General features: G+C 43.7%; 1 protein-coding gene across 10 annotated transcripts in view; it reads left to right on the plus strand.

Annotated features, from left to right (window-relative positions):
* LOC106594976 (voltage-dependent P/Q-type calcium channel subunit alpha-1A) overlaps positions 1-20,857 on the plus strand; it is a 133,060-nt gene that overhangs the window by 56,507 nt on the left and 55,696 nt on the right. For all 10 annotated transcript variants that reach the window (XM_082966232.1, XM_082966235.1, XM_082966239.1 and 7 more), the window contains 10 exons: positions 10,703-10,802; positions 11,408-11,568; positions 13,143-13,280; positions 13,523-13,724; positions 14,046-14,210; positions 14,454-14,564; positions 15,015-15,098; positions 20,133-20,249; positions 20,416-20,481; positions 20,600-20,697. In XM_082966232.1, coding sequence (XP_082822358.1) covers positions 10,703-10,802; positions 11,408-11,568; positions 13,143-13,280; positions 13,523-13,724; positions 14,046-14,210; positions 14,454-14,564; positions 15,015-15,098; positions 20,133-20,249; positions 20,416-20,481; positions 20,600-20,697 — 1,242 coding nt within the window. The remainder of the gene's footprint in view (positions 1-10,702; positions 10,803-11,407; positions 11,569-13,142; positions 13,281-13,522; positions 13,725-14,045; positions 14,211-14,453; positions 14,565-15,014; positions 15,099-20,132; positions 20,250-20,415; positions 20,482-20,599; positions 20,698-20,857) is intronic.

Below are 20,857 nucleotides of genomic sequence, written 5' to 3' on the forward strand. Positions count from 1 at the left end.
TTCTCATCCCTCCGTCTCTCGTTTCCTCTGTGCCTGTTGCCCTGTTTCCTGGCCTAACACTGTCTGTGTGTCTCTCTTTCTTGTCATTATTTGTTGATTATTTCTCTGACTAGTCACACAGCACGGACCTCTCTCTCTCTCTCTCTCTCTCTCTCTCTCTCTCTCTCTCTCTCTCTACCCATCTCTCTCTCCATCCTAAGCGGCCTCTCCATCTCTGTGTCTGTGTCTCATCCACTCTCTCACTATGAGACTCAACTCTCTAGTCTACATCTGCCTTTTCCATGTCTTTCATTCATTATTTCATCACATCTGCACATTTCACTCTTTACACTCCTCTCAACCAGCCACAAGTCATCCGGCCATCTTACCAATGATTCCTCCAGTTTACCTTACACGACTCACTCCAACATCCTACCTGCAACCTCTACCCAGCACCCCCCACCACCACCTTCCCAAACCTAGCCCTCAGCTGCCCTCCCGCCCAACTACTTACATCTAACCCCTGCCTCCCACCTCCCTCCCCAACCTAGCTCACTGTTGCATCCCCCTCCAACCTCCCTTCCCCCAAAAACCTCCCACCTCCCTCCCCAACCTAGCTCACTGTTGCATCCCCCTCCAACCTCCCTTCCATAAAAACCTCCCACCTCCCTCCCCAACCTAGCTCACTGTTGCATCCCCCTCCAACCTCCCTTCCCCCAAAAACCTCCCACCTCCCTCAAACCCCACTAAATGCACCCCTACCCAATCACCCGACCACCTTATCCCTCCCCCAACTTTCTCCACATCTCCCAGCCTTCAACTGCACCCAATCATCCTCTCCCTCCCACCCCCTCCCCCAAACCTCCCCCCTGAGAGCGCCCCGTCCCCCTTACGCTGTGTGAGGCTGAGGGTTCCCCAGGCACCCGGTAACCCTCTAGTGCCCAGGTCGTTCTGGTTCAGAGCTGCGAGGCACACACCTTGCCCTGTCCTCCCGTTACATCACACACCTCACACACACCTCACACACACACACCTCACACACAGCCGTTAATGGTTACCGGTAATCACTCCACTCATCCACCAGAAGAGCAGGTATTTTACTATTTATTATCCTCTGCACGGCCTGGGGGAGCCTGGGGGAGCCCAGAGAGGGAAGGAGGGAGGAGAGGGGTGAATGTTTGGGGCAGGTCACTGAGGGTGGAATGATTTTTTATCTTGAGATATTGTCCACATATCGACAGTTATATATGGATATATGTGCCTGAGTATGAATGAGCGAGAGAATGGAGACGCGAGGCGGAAGATGGAGGAAGGAAAGAGAGAGAGAGAGAGAAAGAATGAAAGAGAGTGTGTGTGTGTACATCCTCCTCAGCTCCAATGGCATGCCTGCGCTGGTACATCACACAAACCTGGCTGGGATGTGTTACGATGAGGTGCTGACGGTGTTGATGATGTAACAAGAGGAAGAAGCTGAACGTGTCCTTGTGTCGTCACAGCAATGTCGGATTGAGATGTCACTAACATTCTATGACGCAGAATGTGACCAATGTTTTGATCAAGGTGCTACACATAGAATTAGGAATTAGAATACTAGAATGGTCATGAACCTTCTTGTGATGGGATAAAGGTCAGCCATGTTGGTCAGGGCATTGGTCAACGGTGGTTTGACAGTGCTGTGATAAGATATTGTGTAAAATAATGAATGTGAAGAATGCATCTGCACTGTATGTTTGTTAGCTACATAGCCAGCCAGTTTTAGCAGAATGATTCCATTAATCAAATGAACTGCCAATATGCCAACATTCCATTCAAACAATGCAGTCAACCCACAGCCGTACACTGGCTGAAATCAGTTGATGATAGGACTTAGACAAGTTGTAAATGCAACAAGTACTGATTGTATCATATAATAGCACTCACAGCATTACAAGAAAACAAAAATTGAGACATTAAAGGTCTGTTTACATATATTTTGGAGGCTATTTACAGAGGTGGAAAAAGTGACCTATTGTCATACTTGAGTAAAAGTAAAGATACCTTCATAGAAAATGACTCAAATAAAAGTGAAAGTCACACCGTATAAATATACTTAAGTATTGAAAGTAAATGTAATTGCAAAAATGTACTTAAGTATCAAAAGTGAAAGTATAAATAATTTCAAATTCCTTATATCAAAACCAGTTGAGAAGACAGCCGTTTTGCACTGTTTAGCTATGGCTTTAGTCATCAGTCTAGCAAGAGGGCAATATTTTATTCATGTAGTAGTGTGTAGTAGCTTTCACCTGGAATTGTTTATTTATGTCTGAGAAAAAAAACACTTTTTGACCCATACGATCTAGTACACGGTAAAAGTATAATAAAACATTTACAAAGATGATGATACATTTAATTATATTGGGAATGAATAAGCCTTTTCATAATTATAATATGTCCACATATAGTTATAATCTGTTTTAGGAACAGCTACCCAAAATATTTCACCTTCTTTATTCTTTATTACTTTATTACTTTACCAAACATAGTCAAAATCTATCAAATGTGTGATTGTCTAAACATTTGAGCCATTGAAACAGTGTGCTTTCCTCCTATAGACAAGGGGAGAAGGGCTGCGTAAAGGGCACGATTTTGTTTAACTTCCACAAATATAACTTTTTTTTACTTACTTTAGATTTAAGGAAGTGTGTAGGTCCCATTATTTATCGTAGCTCTTGGAAGGTAACGTTGCAGTCATATAAATTGATGTAATGCTGCTGCTGACCACCATCATCATTTCAGGTGAAGGAGGCAAATACAAGTTTATTTTGACAGGCCTTTTTTTAAACTTGGCAAGTCAGTTATGAGCAAATTCTTATTTTCAATGATGGCCTAGTGGGTTAACTGCCTTGATCAGAATGACAGATTTTTACCTTGTCAGCTCGGAGATTCGATCTTGCAACCTCTCGGTTGCTAGTCCAACGCTCTAACCACTAGGCTACCTGCCACCCCGATGGCCTATTGCTAGATTGCAATCTTCTGACATGAAATGGTGGAAAATCAATAAAATAAGTCATCTAAACATATACATATTGTTAAGAGGTTGCAAACCCGACTGCACAATGTTAAAACATGGTTTTATTACTGATAGACATCATTTGCAAACAAAGCATTTGTGTTGAGTGAGTCCGCCAGATCAGAGGCAGTAGGGAGGACCAGGGATGTCCTCTTGATAAGTGCGTAAATTGGACCATTTTCCTGTCTTGCGAAGCATTCAAAATGTAACGAGTAATTTTGTGTGTCAGGGAAAATGTATGGCTTGAAAAGTACATTGTTTTATTTAGGAATGTAGTGAAGTTGTTGAAAAAATATAAAAAGTAAAGTAGAAATACCCCAAAAAACTACTCTTTTTACTTAAGTACTTTACAACACTGGCTATTAATACTGACAATTGGTATAAACCCTTATAAACTATCTTTGTAATTATATGACAATCTTTTAGGTTGACAATAATTATATTACACAATTTCTGATATATCACATGCCTTACTTTTATTTTCCTGCATAAGTAAAATCAGTAATCTACTGCCAGTCATTCCAATTAGACTGGTTTGAAGTTCTCCCTGTCCAATATTGCTTCCATTTTCACCCCATTCTGGAACTTTGAGGATTTATGACATGGCCCCTCTAGTAATTTAATTGGATCTCTATGGTGCTACCAAGGTGACCTTTTGTGTTTCTGGACAGCTGCAGGTTGCTATGGTTACTAGATTGTTCATGTAGCATGAATGTGACAATAACAAGGTCGCTACGGTAACTTGATTGATGATGTAGCATGCAGTAATTATACATGTGCATTGAAAGAGTGTGACAAGTACAAAGCTAGGAGACCACAAGGACTGAGGAAGGTGTACATACAAGGGTGTATATATGCACAGCATTGATCAGTACATATACAGTGCCTTGCAAAAGTATTCATCCCCCTTGGTGTTTTTTCTACTTTGTTGCATTACAACCTGTCATTTAAATTGATTTTTATTTGGATTCCATGTAATGGACATACACAAAATAGTCCAAATTGGTCAAGTGAAATTCAAAAAATTACTTGTTTCAAAAAATTCAACAAAAACAAAATCGGAAAAGTGGTGCGTGCATATGTATTCACCCCTTTGCTATGAAGCCCCTAAATAAGATCTGGTGCAACCAATTACCTTCAGAAGTCACATAATTAGTTAAATAAAGTTCACCTGTGTGCAATCTAAGTGTCACATGAATATATACACCTGTTCTGAAAGGCCCCAGAGTCTGCAACACCACTAAGCAAGGGGTACCACCAAGCAAGTGGCACCATGAAGACCAAGGAGCTCTCCAAACAGGTCAGGGACAAAGTTGTGGAGAAGTACAGATCAGGGTTGGGTTATAAAAAAACATCAGAAACTTTGAACATCCCATGGAGCACCATTAAATCCATTATTAAAAAATGGAAAGAATATGGCACCACAACAAACCTGCCAAGAGAGGGCCGCCCACCAAAACTCACAAGCCAGGCAAGAAGGGCATTAATCAGAGAGGCAACAAAGAGACCAAAGATAACCCTGAAGGAACTGCAAAGCTCCACAGCGGAGATTGGAGCATCTATCCATAGGACCACTTTAAGCCATACACTCCACAGAGCTGGGCTTTATGGAAGAGTGGCCTGAAAAAAGCCATTGCTTAAAGAAAAAAATAAGCAAACACATTTGGTGTTTGCCAAAAGGCATGTGGGAGACTCCCCAAACATATGGAAGAAGGTACTCTGGTCAGATGAGACTAAAATGTTGCTTTTTGGCCATCAAGGAAAACGCTATGTCTGGCACAAACTCAACACCTCTCATCACCCAGAGAACACCATCCCCACCGTGAAGCGTGGTGGTGGCAGCATCATGCTGTGGGGATGTTTTTCATTAGCAGGGACTGGGAAACTGGTCAGAATTGAAAGAATGATGGATGGTGCTAAATACAGAGAAATTCTTGAGGGAAACCTGTTTCAGTCTTCCAGAGATTTGAGACTGGGACCTTCCGGCAAGACAATGACCCTAAGCATACTGATAAAGCAACACGAGTGGTTTAAGGGGCAACATTTAAATGTATTGGAATGGCCTAGTCAAAGCCCAGACCTCAATCCACTTGAGAATCTGTGGTATGACTTAAAGGTTGCTGTACACCAGCGGAACCCATCCAACTTGAAGGAGCTGGAGTAGTTTTGCCTTGAGGAATGGGCAAAAATCCCTGTGGCTAGATGTGCCAAGCTTATAGAGACATACCCCAAGAGACTTGCAGCTGTAATTGCTGCAAAAGGTAGCTCTACAAAGTATTGACTTTGGGGGAGTGAATAGTTATGCACGCTCAAGTTTTAACTTTTTTTGTCTTATTTGTTGTTTGTTTCATGATAAAAATGTTGCATCTTCAAAGTGGTAGGGCATGTTGTGTAAATCAAATCATACAAACCCCCCTAAAATTAATTTTAATTCCAGGTTGTAAGGCAGCAAAATAGGAAAAATGCCAAAGGGGGTGAATACTTTCGCAAGCCACTGTATACTGTTATGTATGATGTGTATTTTTGTGGAAGGGGGATAGACAGTAGTTTGAACTGCCTATATTTGGTGGTCCTCGACGTGGCTGTTGCTATGGAGACTGATAGGTTTGTTGACTCTCTCTGCGAGTTTAAAATCACTCCACTGGCCTACTGCACCCTCTCCAGCATGACTTCCCCCTCCCTCCCCTCCAAGAGGATGCTTCCCTCCCTCCTTTCTCCCTCCTTACTTCTCTCTTTCCTCTATTTCTCCTTACTCCTCCTTTTCTACTCCCTGCCTTCCTTACCTCTTTTGTGGCCTGTTCTCCTCTCCCCCAACCTTTCAACCCTCCTCCTCTCCACCCTACCCAGCCCGTCCCTTCCTCTTCTCCTTCTCTCCTCCTCTTGTCCACTTCCTCCATTTGCTCAGGGCTACCCTGATGCTCAGGGTTAGGGCTCCACTTGTTTCTGTGGAGCCTTGATTTGTTGAGTCTCACATAGGGGGAGACAAGACTATCGAGTTAAGGTTTTTGACTCAACAAATCCGCTTCTGGCACCGTCATTGAATGACACTGGACTGTCACAATGATCGAGAACTGCATGTTTACGAGCTACTTTGACTATGCATTTGAATCTCTGTGTGTGTATGTGTGTGTTTGTATGCGTGCGTATGTCTGTGTGTGCATGCATGTGTGTGAAGATGTATCGTGCGCGTGTCTGTTTTTATGGTTACGGTATGTAGATGAACAGTATCCACTGTTCTACGGTGTCTACAATATTTACTGTTCTCTCTCAATGAGCAGAAAACTACCCCAAAATACATTTGTTAGATCCCACGCCTAAACTGTACTGTGTTGTACAGTATTACAGTACGTCCGTGCCTTGCGGGGCCCATTAGATTACAGTAGATTTAATGAGATGATTGTCTCAGTTAGGACCTGGCTAATTGATCGTTATTAAGAGATAAGATCAGTTTTACTGTTAAATGAATACAGCCGTTACTGTGAAAAAAGGCTCCAGGTACTTTCCACCTGACTACTCCACCTATTTAGAGAGAACTTTGTAGAATATTGTATTTAGTTATTTGACTAAGTAAATTGCTGAGTAGGATCGATAAGTATTGCTGTTAAATGAATACAGGGATAGATAGATAAGTAGAGGGCTGAACCGATTCCTCTAACCATCAATGAATGGCTTTGAGGATCCAACAGGAGAGTAGGGCTGCAGTCCAAACACACCCCCTCAGCCCTCGCGCCAGCCACTTTCCCTCAGGGGAATCCCTGTCGAAACCAGATGCAGTTTGATTGCTATCTTAAATGGAGGTCCAATTCCCAAACGTTGCCTCCTCGACCCTCGCTTTCGCTCGAAGGAGTGAGTGAAGAACTTTGATCACTTGTGAACTTTGATCACAATTCAATGCAAACTGTAGTCGCATGTCAAACTCTGGTGGTCAGGCAAAATTATGATTATCGCAAATTGGCTTAGTCTCATAGTGAGGAGCCTATAAAATGTAGATAGCTGGCCTCCCGAGTGGCGTAGTGGTCTAAGGCACTGCATCGCAGTGTTAGCTGTTCCACTAGAGATTCTGGGTTCGAGTCCAGCCTCTGTTGCATCCGGCCATGACTGGGAGACCCATGGGGCGGCACACAATTGGCCCAGCGTCATCCGGGTTAGGGGAGGATTTGGCCAGCAGGGATGTTCTTGTCCCATCATGCACTAGTGACTTCTGTGGCAGGCTGGGCGCAGTGCACGCTGACACGGTCGCCAGGTGTACGGTCTTTCCTCTGACACATTGGTGCGGCTTGCTTCTGGGTTAAGTGGGCATTGTGTCAACAAGCAGTGCGGCTTGGTTGGGTTGTGTTTCGGAGGACGCACGGCTCTCAACCTTTGTTTCTCCCGAGTCCGTTTGGGAGTTTCAGCAATGGGACAAGACTGTAACTACCAATTGGATACCACAAAATTGGAGAGAAAAAGAGGTTAAAAAAATGTAGATAGCTTCATAAATATATTTTTGGGAATTCTGTAATTTATTGGAATAAATGATCAAACTATAAAACTAGCTAGCCAGCTAGCCAGTTACTAGCTACCTGACAGGAGTGCTAGCTAGATACGTTAGCTTACTAGGTACATTAATAGCTTTAGGTTGGTTGTTTTTAAGTTAAACGTCAAGATTTCCACCAAGGACGTTGCCTCTCCGATCATCACTCTCCCTCACTTGGGCAAGGGACATTTAAGGTACACTCGGATGTAAAACGTCATTCAAGGGCTGAGGGTTTACGACCGAGGGCTGTCTACTTTGAGTTTGGACTGCAGCCTAGGTATAATATAATAGTGTAGGTAGTAAGTGAGTAGAAGTAATGATAATGGTATATATAGTGCTAGTAATATTCATAGTATTAAGTAGTACTACTAATAATGTAGTAAGTCATGTATATAGCAGGTAAATAGGTAATAATGCATGTAGCAGGTTTAAAACTATGCCACCTTTTGTAACAGAACCTAGTTACAATTGTTAGAATTTAGTAATGTTTAGATAGTCCCAGTAAGGCTTTCTATTTATATGTAATAAGAAAAAAGAAAGGTCTCCACTATTAGTAGTATTACGTAATCAAAAGAAATGGGTCTGCACTATTACCAATATTATTAAGGTAATCAAAGGAAATAAGTAAGTGTCCTTTTTTTGTGAACAGGTATGTAAACATTCCATCTTCGACATCACTGTTGTTGTTGTCATAGCAACCAGAGTTGGTGGGAGGAGTCAGAGTGTTGGGGTTTATATCTATCCAAAAGCACTCCATCTTGCTTTCCTCTTCTATTTTCTCTGTCCGTCTCTCATATGGGTGTTTTCTCCTTCTCCAAACCCCTTCCCCCTTTCCTGTCTCTAGCTGTGTTTTCTATCTCTGTAAGTGTGTCTCTGTCTTTCTTCCTCTCTTTCTCCCTATCCCTCCATCTTTTGTTCTTTCTCTCTGTTGCTGTCACTGACCCTTTCTCGCTGTCGTTGCCTTGGTGATTTCTACAGGAGCTTCACAAAGTAAAGTAAAGTTCTGTCTCTGTCTGTCTCACTGTCTCTCTCTCTCTCTTTCTGTCTCTGCTGTCACTCTCTCTCTTTCTCTTTGTCTGGTCCAAAATGGCTTCTCTCTCTTTCTTTCTTTGTTCCTCTAGTCGTTCCGCTCTCATTCTCGCCGTTTCTCGTTACCTTCTCTTCCTCCATTCACTGTTGTCACACCCACATTTGGTCTGCCTGTGGACCATTCCGGAACCCCTCCACCCTCAGGAACCAATTGGAACACTTCATGATATCCCCCTAAAGTGATTCAACGCAGTACAAACCGGATGCATAGTGTATTGCGTAATGTAGCTAAAGCAAGTGTTAAAAATCTGAAAGATGCAATTCACCAATGAACATAGATGCTATCATTGTATTAATAGGTGTCTACAGTAGGCCATATACTGTAGCTAATTGCAACTTTCTATCTATAATATACTGTAGCTAATGCAACATGCTTCTTGCTAATGCTACTTACTATCATTGTATAGGTCTATATACTATAGCTTATGCTAATGCTAATGTTATATATAGTAGCTGATGCTCACACTATGTATTGCAGCTAAAGGTAATGCTAATCGCATATACTGTAGCTATTGCTACATGGTAATGCTATATACAGTAGCTTATGCTACATGCTAATCGAATATACAGTAACTGATGCTACATGCTAATGCTATATATAGTAGCTAATGCTACATGCTATCATTGTATAGGTGTCTATAATACAGTTGCTAGAAATGCAAATTCTTAACGCCTATCCGAGAAGAGCTTGTCTCTAATACTCTCATACTGCTCTGATAGAGAGGACTCTATTCAGTCTATTGAGGATCAGCAGAGTAAGGCATATTGATTATCGAAACACACACAAACAACACACTACAGTTGCCAAAGCCCAGACTCAATCAATCACCAATGAATTGAATTGTCTTGAGAATTTGAGAGAGCAGACCTCTGCAGTTCATAGTTAAAGGCTTGATGAAAGACCTCTCTCTCACACACACACACACACACACACACACTCTGCTCCTGCTCCTTGGCAGTCCTCCAGCCGACGGTCCTTGTTTTTAAAATGGCTGTCATTCCACTTACAGTAAAGATCAACTCTCTGATATGGTCCCCTTGACATCGAGATTTTTCTTTCCCTGATATTGTTTTATAGGCAGTACAAATCATGGGATCTACAGCCCCTTATTGTTATGAATAAAAGCAAGTAGGCACATAAAAACACAGGATGCCGTTTGTCATTTACCACAACGGGATGCATCTGAAATAGCACTCTATTCCCTATATAGAGCCCTAGGCCTGGTCAAAAGTGGTGCACTATATAGGGAATAGGGTGACATGTCGGACGCAGCCCTGATGACACAGACTAAATAATTCCTCCTTTTGGTTGAATGAACTGTTCTGTGTTCTATCTGTGATGTCACATCTCGTGACTGACATCAGCAATGTCATATGGCCACGTCCCAATCGTCTCAGATAGCATCCTTTCCTCGTCTCCTTTCCTTCAAGTCACATCACTTATCTGAGGGTGACAATAAACCGGAAGCCCTTTTATAGACAGCAGTATAAGGAGATAAGGAAAGGAAACCATTCAACCCTGTTGGGACTCTGCCCATAATGGTATCAGGCTCATGGATTCTATTGTTTAAATGATAATCCTGCCTTGTAATAACACTGTAACACCCTGACATCCACTCACATTGTCCTGGATAATGAAATGTTGTGAGAAAGAAAGAAAGAGGTTTGGCTGGGCATCCCGTCAGAAGATGCCTGTTGATAATATTTAATGGTTGAAACATGCTTCTCAAGGCCATGAAACCAGCTGATCAAACAACTGATCACATATCGTTTCATGTCATTCATATACAAGGTTTATTTTTTTTGCAGAAGAAGAGACTGAGATCTGATTGTCTCTGTACTATGTTTTAACCTGTGTAAGACACGTGTGCTAGCCTTGTCAACTGTTGACTATCTCTGTATGAGAGATAAGTTACCCCAACCAGGACAGGAGCTTTTCCTGGCCCTAAGAATGGGTAAAGAATGGGTTAGGCCTATATTCTCACAAACGGGTGTGGTAAGTGCCCTTTGAACTTCCACCTCTCCGCCCGGCACTGACGTTGTTGTGTTATTCCCATGCCAACCTGTAGGGGGAGTGGCAAAGGGAAAGACATCAGCACTATCAAGTCTCTGAGAGTACTGAGGGTACTACGACCTCTCAAGACCATCAAACGACTCCCCAAGCTAAAGGTACTGGGGGGTCAGGGTCGAGGGGGAGTGTGTGTGGGGGTGATTTTGTGTATGTGTGTGTGTATCTTGTGAAAACCATATAGTGTCAGTTCAAGCTAAAAGTGTGTCTGAGTGTGTGTCCCCGCATGTCTGTATATTTATATGTGACACCTCTACCACTGTATTTCTACCTGTATGGTCTCTCTCTCTCTCTCTCTCTCTCTCTCTCTCTCTCTCTCTCTCTCTCTTCTTTCTCTCTCTCTCTCTCTCTCTCACACACACACACTCTCTCTCTCACACACTCTCTCTCACACTCTTCCCCCCCTCTCTCTCTCTCTCTCTCTCTCTCTCTCACACACACTCTCTCACACTCTCTTTCTCACCCCCCCCCTCTCTCTCTCTCTCTCTCTCTCTCTCTCTCTTTCTTTCTCTCTCTCTCTCTCTCTCTCTCACACACTCTCTCTCACACTCTTCCCCCCCTCTCTCTCTCTCTCTCTCTCTCTCTCTCTCACACACACACTATCTCACACTCTCTTTCTCACCCCCCCCCTCTCTCTCTCTCTCTCGCTCTCTCTCTCTCTCACCCCCCCTCTCTTTCTCACCCCCCCTCTCTCTCTGTCCACCAGGCTGTGTTTGACTGTGTGGTGAACTCTCTGAAGAACGTCCTGAACATCCTCATCGTCTACATGCTCTTCATGTTTATATTTGCTGTGGTGGCTGTGCAGCTGTTCAAAGGCAGATTCTTCTACTGCACTGACGAGTCCAAGGAGTTTGAGCGCGATTGCAGGTCTGGACCCACACACATATATACACACACACACTGTATACACAGGCAAAACACACACAAATACACAGGAGAATACACACACACACACACACACACACACACACACACACACACACACACACACACACACACACACACACACACACACACACACACACACACACCACACACACACACACACACACACACACACACACACACACTCGGGCATGTGAGTACAAACCAACCATATTTTACACACATGGATTTAAAAGCTCAACCACTTTTTAATCCTTTCTCTTGTCCCCCCTCTCTCTCTGTCCTCTCTCTCTGTCCTCTCTCTGTCCTCTCTCTCTCTCTCTCTCTCTCTCTCTCTGTCCTCTCTCTCTCTCTTGCTCTCTGTCTCTGTCCTCTCTCTGTCTCTCTCTGTCCTCTCTCTCTCTGTCCTCTCTCTCTCTCTCTATCTCTCTCTCTGTCCTCTCTCTCTCTCTCTTGCTCTCTGTCTCTGTCCTCTGTCTCTCTCTGTCCTCTCTCTCTCTGTCCTCTCTCTCTCTCTCTATCTCTCTCTCTGTCCTCTCTCTCTCTCTCTTGCTCTCTGTCTCTGTCCTCTCTCTGTCTCTCTCTGTCCTCTCTCTCTCTGTCCTCTCTCTCTCTCTCTCTGTTTCTGTCTCTGTCTCTGTCTTCGCTCTCTCTCTGTCCTCTCTCTGTCTCTGTCCTCTCTTTCTCTCTGGGTATCTGTCTCTGTCCTCTCTTTCTCTCTGGGTATCTGTCTCTGTCCTCTCTCTCTCTCTCTCTCTCTCTCTCTCTCTCTCTCTCTCTCTCTCTCTCTCTCTCTCTCTCTCTCTCTCTCTCTCTCTCTCTCTCTGTCTCTGTCTCTCTCTCTCTTTCAATTCAATTCAATTCGCTTTATTGGCATGACGAAACAATGTACATATTGCCAAAGCTTACTTTTGATATTTACAATATGAAAAAAATGAGAATCAATATTGTCAACAGGACAACAGTAACAACAATAACCAAGGGTCAAAATAACCATACATTCAACAATAACAATAAGCATACAGTAGAGGACATGTGCAGGTTGATTGGTCTGTCAGACACTGTCCCTCATCTTATGCCAGGCAGCAATGTAGTGCGCTGCCAACCCACAACTCTCTGCTTACCTCCCCCAACAGGACGGGTAGCCTACTCTCGTCAGAGAGGTCTTTGAAACCTTTAATAAGGGTTTCAAATTTGGGAAAATGACAGCCTTTCCGCTACAGGGAGCCAGGTTTTCCTGTGTCTACCCTTCTCTCTCTCTCTCTCTCTCTCTCTCTCTCTCTCGCTCTCTCTCTCTCTCACTCTCTTCTGTCTTTCTCTCTCTCTCTCTCTCTCTCTCTCTCTCGCTCTCTCTCTCTCTCACTCTCTTCTGTCTTTCTCTCTCTCTCTCTGTCTCTCTCTCTCTCGCTCTCTCTCACTCACTCTCTTCTGTCTCTCTGTCTCTCTTTTGCTTTCGCTTTCTCTCCCTCTGTCTCTCCCCCTCTGTCTCTCTCTTTCTCTCTCACACACACAGACATGCGTGCTGCTAACTCCTAGTGTTTCTGTGTGTATCTCAGGGGAGAGTTTTTGGTGTACGAACGGAATGAAGTAAAAGCTCAGAAGCGGGAGTGGAAGAAGTACGATTTCCACTACGACAACGTGCCTTGGGCCCTGCTCACCCTCTTCACTGTGTCCACTGGAGAGGGCTGGCCGCAGTGAGTAACACACACACCAGCCCTTTTCTACACATGGCTCAACCTCAATCTCTATACTGTATTCCCTAATCTCTGTCTCTCTCCCACACGGTGTTAAAGCATTGGGTAGATACGACCTATGAGAATCAGCTCCCTCTCTCTCTCTCTCTCTCTCTCTTCTCTCTCTCTCTTTTTCTTTCTCTCTGTCTCGTATTAAAAGAAGGTACAAAGTGTATCCCGTAATCTCTGTCTGTCTCCCGCAGGGTGTTAAAGCATTCGGTAGATGCGACCTATGAGAATCAGGGTCCCAGTCCGGGCTACCGGATGGAGATGTCCATCTTTTACGTGGTGTACTTCGTTGTCTTCCCCTTCTTCTTCGTCAATATCTTTGTTGCTCTCATCATCATCACCTTCCAAGAACAGGGGGATAAGATGATGGAGGACTACAGTCTGGAAAAGAATGAGGTGAGAGAGGGATGGATGGAGGGAGGAGAGAGAGAGAGAGAGCAGGGAGATAAAATGAAGGATTACAGTGTGAAAAATAATGAGGTGAGAAAGGGATGAGGGGAGGGAGAGAGAGAGAGCAGGGAAATGAGGAGGGAGGAGGGATGGAGAGAGGGAGAAAGGGGGGAGGAAAGAGCAGAGGGAACAATTCTGTGTGTTTGTATATATGGGAGGAGTTGCGTACAGCAGAAGACACATTTCCGTCTGGTATGGATGAATAAAGTATTGTTAATCTTCTTCTCCTTCCTCCTCCTCCTCCTCCTCTGTCGTCCCCCCATCCAGAGAGGATGTATAGACTTTGCCATAAACGCCAAGCCCCTGACCCGCCACATGCCCAAGAACAAGCAGAGCTTCCAGTTCCGAATGTGGTCGTTTGTGGTGTCCCCACCGTTCGAGTACAGCATCATGGGTCTGATCGCACTCAATACTATAGTCCTCATGATGAAGGTGAGAACATATCGTCCTCCGACAGATGGCCTCATTCTAACGCAACGCACGCAACCAGAAGCCATCTGTTTAGCAAATTGGGGAACTCATCCCAAAACATTTTATATTGTGTTCATCCACCTAACGCTCCTTCCTATTTCCTGAAAACCTTCTAATCTCAGGGTGAGATGAACCCCACGGCCACTGAGCTGTGCTAGCATAACTCATGTGTTTTTCCTCCTGTGTGTGTGTGTTTGTGTTCAGTATAATGGGGCGTCTGACACCTATGATAAAGTCCTGAAGAACATCAACATCGTCTTCACTACCCTCTTCTTCATGGAGTGTATTCTCAAGATCATCGCCTTCGGGGTTTTGGTGAGGCTAGACGCACGCTGTCACGCTCCCGCCCATCCAGAGTGACCTGCCATATCTGCTAGAGCTTCCATTCCTATTATTCATTTACAAGTCAGGTTATTTTAGTGGACACAACTGGAGCATGCTTTCCTAGCTACTCTCTAATCGCGACGCGATTGGCTAATAGTCCCTTTCTCCATGGTAACAATAATGTGATTGGCTAGTGCATATTCCTTCCTGTCGCTGTCCTCCATTAGGAGCAATGTGATTGGTTACCCCCCTGTCTCTCTGCACTGCTATTGGTTTATGTATCTTGTTTTTCCCCCCATCACCACGGTAACAATAATTTGATTGACTGGTGCGGATTCATTCCTGTCCCTGTGCGATGTCGGAGAAATGTGATTGGTTACTTCTCTGTCTCTCTGCTCTCTGATTGGCTAAAATATGTCTTCTCTTCCTGTGCCCTAACAGAATTATTTTAAAGACGCATGGAACATTTTTGATTTTGTCTCCGTGCTCGGAAGCTTCACTGATATCCTGGTGACAGAATTTTGGGTAAGTGCGTCTTGGGGCATAGTACTATAGGTTATGTGTGTGGTAAGAATTAGCAGGGGGATGGGAATTAGTAAGTACGTGTAGGTGTGTACATGTGTCTACCACATACACACCTGACCTGTAAATGTCTACCACTGATCTATGATTTATTAATAAGATACTGGGTGTGTCACAATACTCTCTCCTTTCTCCTGAAGTGTGCACTTGTTCACTTCCCTTCATGGATTTCATTGGTGGACACTCCCTTGAATTTATCCATACACAAATCTGATGCTTTTACAATTGTGGGGAATAGTGAGCTAGTGCTTCCTGGTAGGAGGAGCTAGAGGTTGTTGGGACACACCCACTGTCTTTACATTGAGATTCGGTACAGCTGAAAGATATTATTGTGGTGGATAGTAGGTCGTCTATTGGAACGCTCAAATTGCCATCCAACCCAATGTTATGTGTGTGTTGTTGTGTTGTCAAGTCTTGCTTGTCTGTGTCTATTCCCACATATTTGTGTTTGTAATTGTGCTTCATCCTGTGTTGTATATGATAGATGTTTCGCTGTGTGTAGTAGGATGGCAGTGGTAAGAATTCATGATGCAGTTGAAATGTTATGTACACTTTGTTTCAGACTATCCCGGTAGTCGCATTCTACAGCAGGCCTACAGTATCTCAATACACTGAGCTCAATGCTTTACAGCTGGATGTCTTACCGTAATTTCCGGACTATTAAGCGCACCTGAATATAAGCCGCACCCACTGAATTATTATTATTTTTTTAAATTTATTTTTTTGAACATAAATAAGCCGCACATGTCTATAAGCCGCAGGTGCCTACCGGTACATTGAAACAAATTAACTTTACACAGGCTTTAACGAAACACGGCTTGTAACAAAAATAAATAGGCTTTAACGAAACACGGCTTGTAACAAAAATAAATAGGCTTTAACGAAACACGGCTTGTAACAAAAATAAATAGGCTTTAACGAAACACGGCTTGTAACAAAAATAAATAGGCTTTAACGAAACACGGCTTGTAACAAAAATAAATAGGCTTTAATGAAACACGGCTTGTAACAAAAATAAATAGGCTTTAACGAAACACGGCTTGTAACAAAAAATTTAAAATTAGCAGTAAGCTTTAGTTGTCTTTTTGCACTGAGTCAATTCCTCACGCTGCTGTTTCCAACGTCTTATCATCGACTCATTAAGACCAAGCTCCCGTGCAGCAGCTCTATTTCCTTTTCCAACAGCCAGATCAATCGCCTTCAACTTGAAAGCTGCATCATATGCATTTCTCCGTGTCTTTGCCATGATGAGGGTGACAAAATGACTTACCGTAATCAGAATGATGGGAAGTTTGAGAGCGCTCGATTTAATCTAAACAGTAAACAAAAAAGTTGTTTGACGTAACCCGATTGGCAATTTCATTGGTCTAATGAAAGCTTCATGCCGCCAAAAAACTGAGCACGTCACAGAATTTTTGGGAAAAAAAAAATTGAAAGCGGGAAAAATCCATATATTAGCCGCGTCATTGTTTAAGCCGCGATGTTCAAAGCTGGGAAAAAACTTGCGTCTTATAGTCCAGAATTTACGGTAATTGGTGGAACTGCCACGTCCGTTTGCGATAATACAACAAAAAAGAAATGACTGCCTACAACCAACACGTTTTTTTTGTTGTGCGACAGAACTGCAGCGTTATGTACTGCAAATTGTTTCACCTCGATGCGTGTCGCTTCCCCAGTGCTCTCCACCTTGCTTCGTCAAACAAAACAAAATCAATCACAACGGCCGTGGGGCAGACAGTGCCGCTGTTTCCCCCTCCTGCGGATTCCATCTGTAGATCTTTACCTAATGTGACCACGAGGATAGCCTGAAACAAAACCACTCAAACTGTGTTGTTGTTGACTGATGTTTTGTATGGAAGCAGATTCATGCCAAAAAAGAACAAATACAAAATGTGTTTTTGAGCATGAATGTGCTTCCAAAGTTCTGTGGCCTTGTTGTAACTATAGAAATATAATCTTTCTAAAGACTATATTTCTATGGTTGTAACTATGTTATACCTATGCTGTAACTATGTTGTAACTACCTTCATAATGATTCCTTTTCCTGTTCTATCTTTTTACATGCTTTCTTTAAAAACCAACCTCTCTGCTTTGTTGGCGTCCTACGCCCCCCACTACTACTTCCTACTTATGATAAATCCATCCAATCGAAATGCACTATGAATCCCCTCCCATGTTGTCCCATGCAATCCATGACGCCGACTGCGTGGTGTGCTGTTGTGTGATGGTGCGCTGTTGCCATCACCAAACCACCACCGACTCCTCTCGCTGACACTCACTGTATCCATCCTCCTCCCTCCTTCCTTCCATCCATCCTTCTACATCTACCTGCCACATGTAGGAGGTTGGTTTGTAATTTATCTCTCAGACCTACTCGCATCCCCATTGGCCAATGTGTGGCCCCGCCCTCCTCCTAACTTCCCTGACCCTCCACCCCCAACCTTCTGGGCTTAGCTGCTTTTAACCCCTGACCTCCGACCCAAGTGCATGCACTTCCGATTGGCTGTTGAGTCGTGTGTGTGCCTGATGACTCCAGCGGGCTTCCTCTCAGCAACTGTTGAAAGATCCGGTCCTTCTGGCACACTATTGGTTAGTTCATGGATAAAGGTTACATGCACACACATACAAATAGAATCACACCTACACTCTGAGGAAAAAAAGGTGCTATCTAGAACCGAAAAGTGTTCTTCTGCTGAAGGAAGGAACCTTTTTGGAACACTGTGTAGACACACACACACACACACACACAATCACGGACACAAATGCACATGAATTGGTTACTGTTATGTTCTGCATAGATTTGGCACTCGCGCACACACACGGACACTCACACATTTACCGTAGTGCTGCCAGAAGGACGTGTGAATGCTAGCCAAGGCTTCTGTTCTGCTTGACCAGATAGAGGGATACTCTGACACTGGTCTGCATGCAGCTGTAGCATCTTACACTGGCGCTCTACTCTTCAGCCTCCTGCTAATGCCATTGCCTGCATTGAAGCTGGATCTGTCTGCATGCTAGCTTCCTCTTTCTTGTCTTCCTCCTCGTCTTCCTCCCACTACTGCTTTGCACGCCAACCTGTGCCACACAACAGTACTGTACCTCGTGGCACAAGACATTCTGAGACTAGGGTAGACAGGAGGTGGTATCTTGAAAGGAGTATTATTATTATCACTGTGGTTCCAGCTGTGTTGATAGATTAGACAGAAAGACATCAATATTTTAAATACACACACAATCCAATAACAATCTAAGATTCTGGATGGGTTTCCCAGACACAGATTAGACCTAGTCCTGGAATGAAATGCACTTTCCAGGGAGATTGTCCATTGAGAATTGTATTTAATCCAGGACCGGGACTAATCTCTGTCCTGGAAACCGGCCCTCTAAATGTGAGCCTCCCTTCAGTATATATATGTTCAGAATGCTGAACACCTCATGACCAATCTCAGCCAATCACTTAGTGGCGAGCCGTGACAGCTTCCTGTGTGTGTGTGCGGTTGACGAGTGCAGTGTGTGTGTGCGTCCTGTCTGCTGGATGCCAATACCTCCATACCTTGTGGCCTGCTTGCCCCCCCTAAGATCAGTGCATTTGGTTTTTATACAAAATAAATATACAACCTTCTACTCTTACCGGATTGGATGATGACGTTTTCCATTTATTTTCAATTATGATTTTCTCCTTTTGTTTTCTCTCGCTCTTCGTTCTATCTCTTTTTTTTTACACTCTTTTTGTTCCATACTTTTTGGTTTGCGTTGTGTGTTTCTTTGGCTTCTAGTCAGGTCTGTTGTGTTATGTTTGGATTTTGGTATCATTTGAATAATTTAACTTTTTGACCTCCTCTCTCCTATTTATCCTCCTCTCTCTCCTTTTTACCTCCTCTCTCTCCTATTTAACCTCCTCTCTCTCCTTTTTAACCTCCTCTCTCTCCTTTTTAACCTCCTCTCTCTCCTATTTAACTTCCTCTCTCCTATTTAACCTCCTCTCTCTCTCCTTTATAACCTCCTCTCTCTCCTATTTAACCTCCTCTCTCTCCTTTTTAACCTCCTCTCTCTCTCCTATTTAACCTCCTCTCTCTCTCCTATTTAACCTCCTCTCTCTCTCCTTTTTAACCTCCTCTCTCTCCTATTTAACCTCCTCTCTCTCTCCTATTTAACCTCCTCTCTCTCTCCTATTTAACCTCCTCTCTCTCTCCTTTTTAACCTCCTCTCTCCTATTTAACCTCCTCTCTCTCCTTTTTAACCTCCTCTCTCTCCTATTTAACCTCCCCTCTCTCCTATTTAACCTCCTCTCTCTCTCCTTTTTAACCTCCTCTCTCTCTCCTATTTAACCTCCTCTCTCTCTCCTTTATAACCTCCTCTCTCTCCTATTTACCTCCTCTCTCTCTCCTTTTTAACCTCCTCTCTCTCCTATTTAACCTCCTCTCTCTCCTTTTTAACCTCCTCTCTCTCCTATTTAACCTCCTCTCTCTCTCCTTTTTAACCTCCTCTCTCTCTCCTATTTAACCTCCTCTCTCTCTCCTTTTTAACCTCCTCTCTCTCTCCTATTTAACCTCCTCTCTCTCTCCTATTTAACCTCCTCTCTCTCCTTTTTAACGTCCTCTCTCTCTCCTATTTATCCTCCTCTCTCTCTCCTTTTTAACCTCCTCTCTCCTATTTAACCTCCTCTCTCTCTCCTTTTTAACCTCCTCTCTCTCCTATTTAACCTCCTCTCTCGTTCCTATTTAACCTCCTCTCTCTCTCCTATTTAACCTCCTCTCTCTCTCCTATTTAACCTCCTCTCTCTCTCCTATTTAACCTCCCCTCTCACTCTCTCTCCTTTTTGTCCTCTTCTCTCTTTGTTTTGTTTTGATATTGGCTTGTTGATAGAGGAGCGATAATAGTTCAGTGAAACTAATTGTCTCTTTCCTTCTCTCTTCTTCTGATCACACACCCACCTACACACACACACACCCCCACACACACACATCGCTGCTGTAGAATAACTTCATCAACCTGAGTTTCCTTCGACTGTTTCGAGCGGCTCGTCTCGTCAAGCTACTGAGACAAGGAGAGACTATACGCATCCTGCTCTGGACTTTCGTCCAGTCATTTAAGGTACACACACACACACACACACACACACACACACACACACACACACACACACACACACGAACAAACACACATAGCTTTTGCTTTCCTATGTCCAGTCTGATATGGGCAATTAAGCTGTTTGTGGTCTTAACACTGAAAATGTCCTTCCCTGTGTGTCCACCGGTAGGCGCTGCCCTATGTGTGCCTCCTCATTGGCATGCTGTTCTTTATCTACGCCATCATTGGGATGCAGGTGAGTACTGCTGACATAGCCTTTGTAATAAAGCATTTATTCAGAAAATGATTTCTATTGATGCCATTGATGTCATTAGCCCCAAATGATCACTTCCCTTACCTCTGTGTGTGTATAGTTGTTTGGTAATCTGGCACTGGGCGAGGAGGAAGGCAGTGCCATCAATGAACACAACAACTTCAGGACTTTCATCATGGCACTCATGTTACTGTTCAGGTGGGTTGTCCACTCTTTCTTTCTCTCTGCTTTCTCAATATCAATGCTCTCTCTCTTTCCCTCACCCTCTCTCTATCTCTCTCTCTTTCCCTCACCCTCTCTCTCTTTCTCTCTCTTTTTCCCTCACCCTCTCTCTCTTTCTCTCTCTTTTTCCCTCACC

Source organism: Salmo salar, chromosome 02, assembly GCF_965601325.2.
Source record: "Salmo salar chromosome 02, fSalSal1, whole genome shotgun sequence".
NCBI lineage: Eukaryota > Metazoa > Chordata > Actinopteri > Salmoniformes > Salmonidae > Salmo > Salmo salar.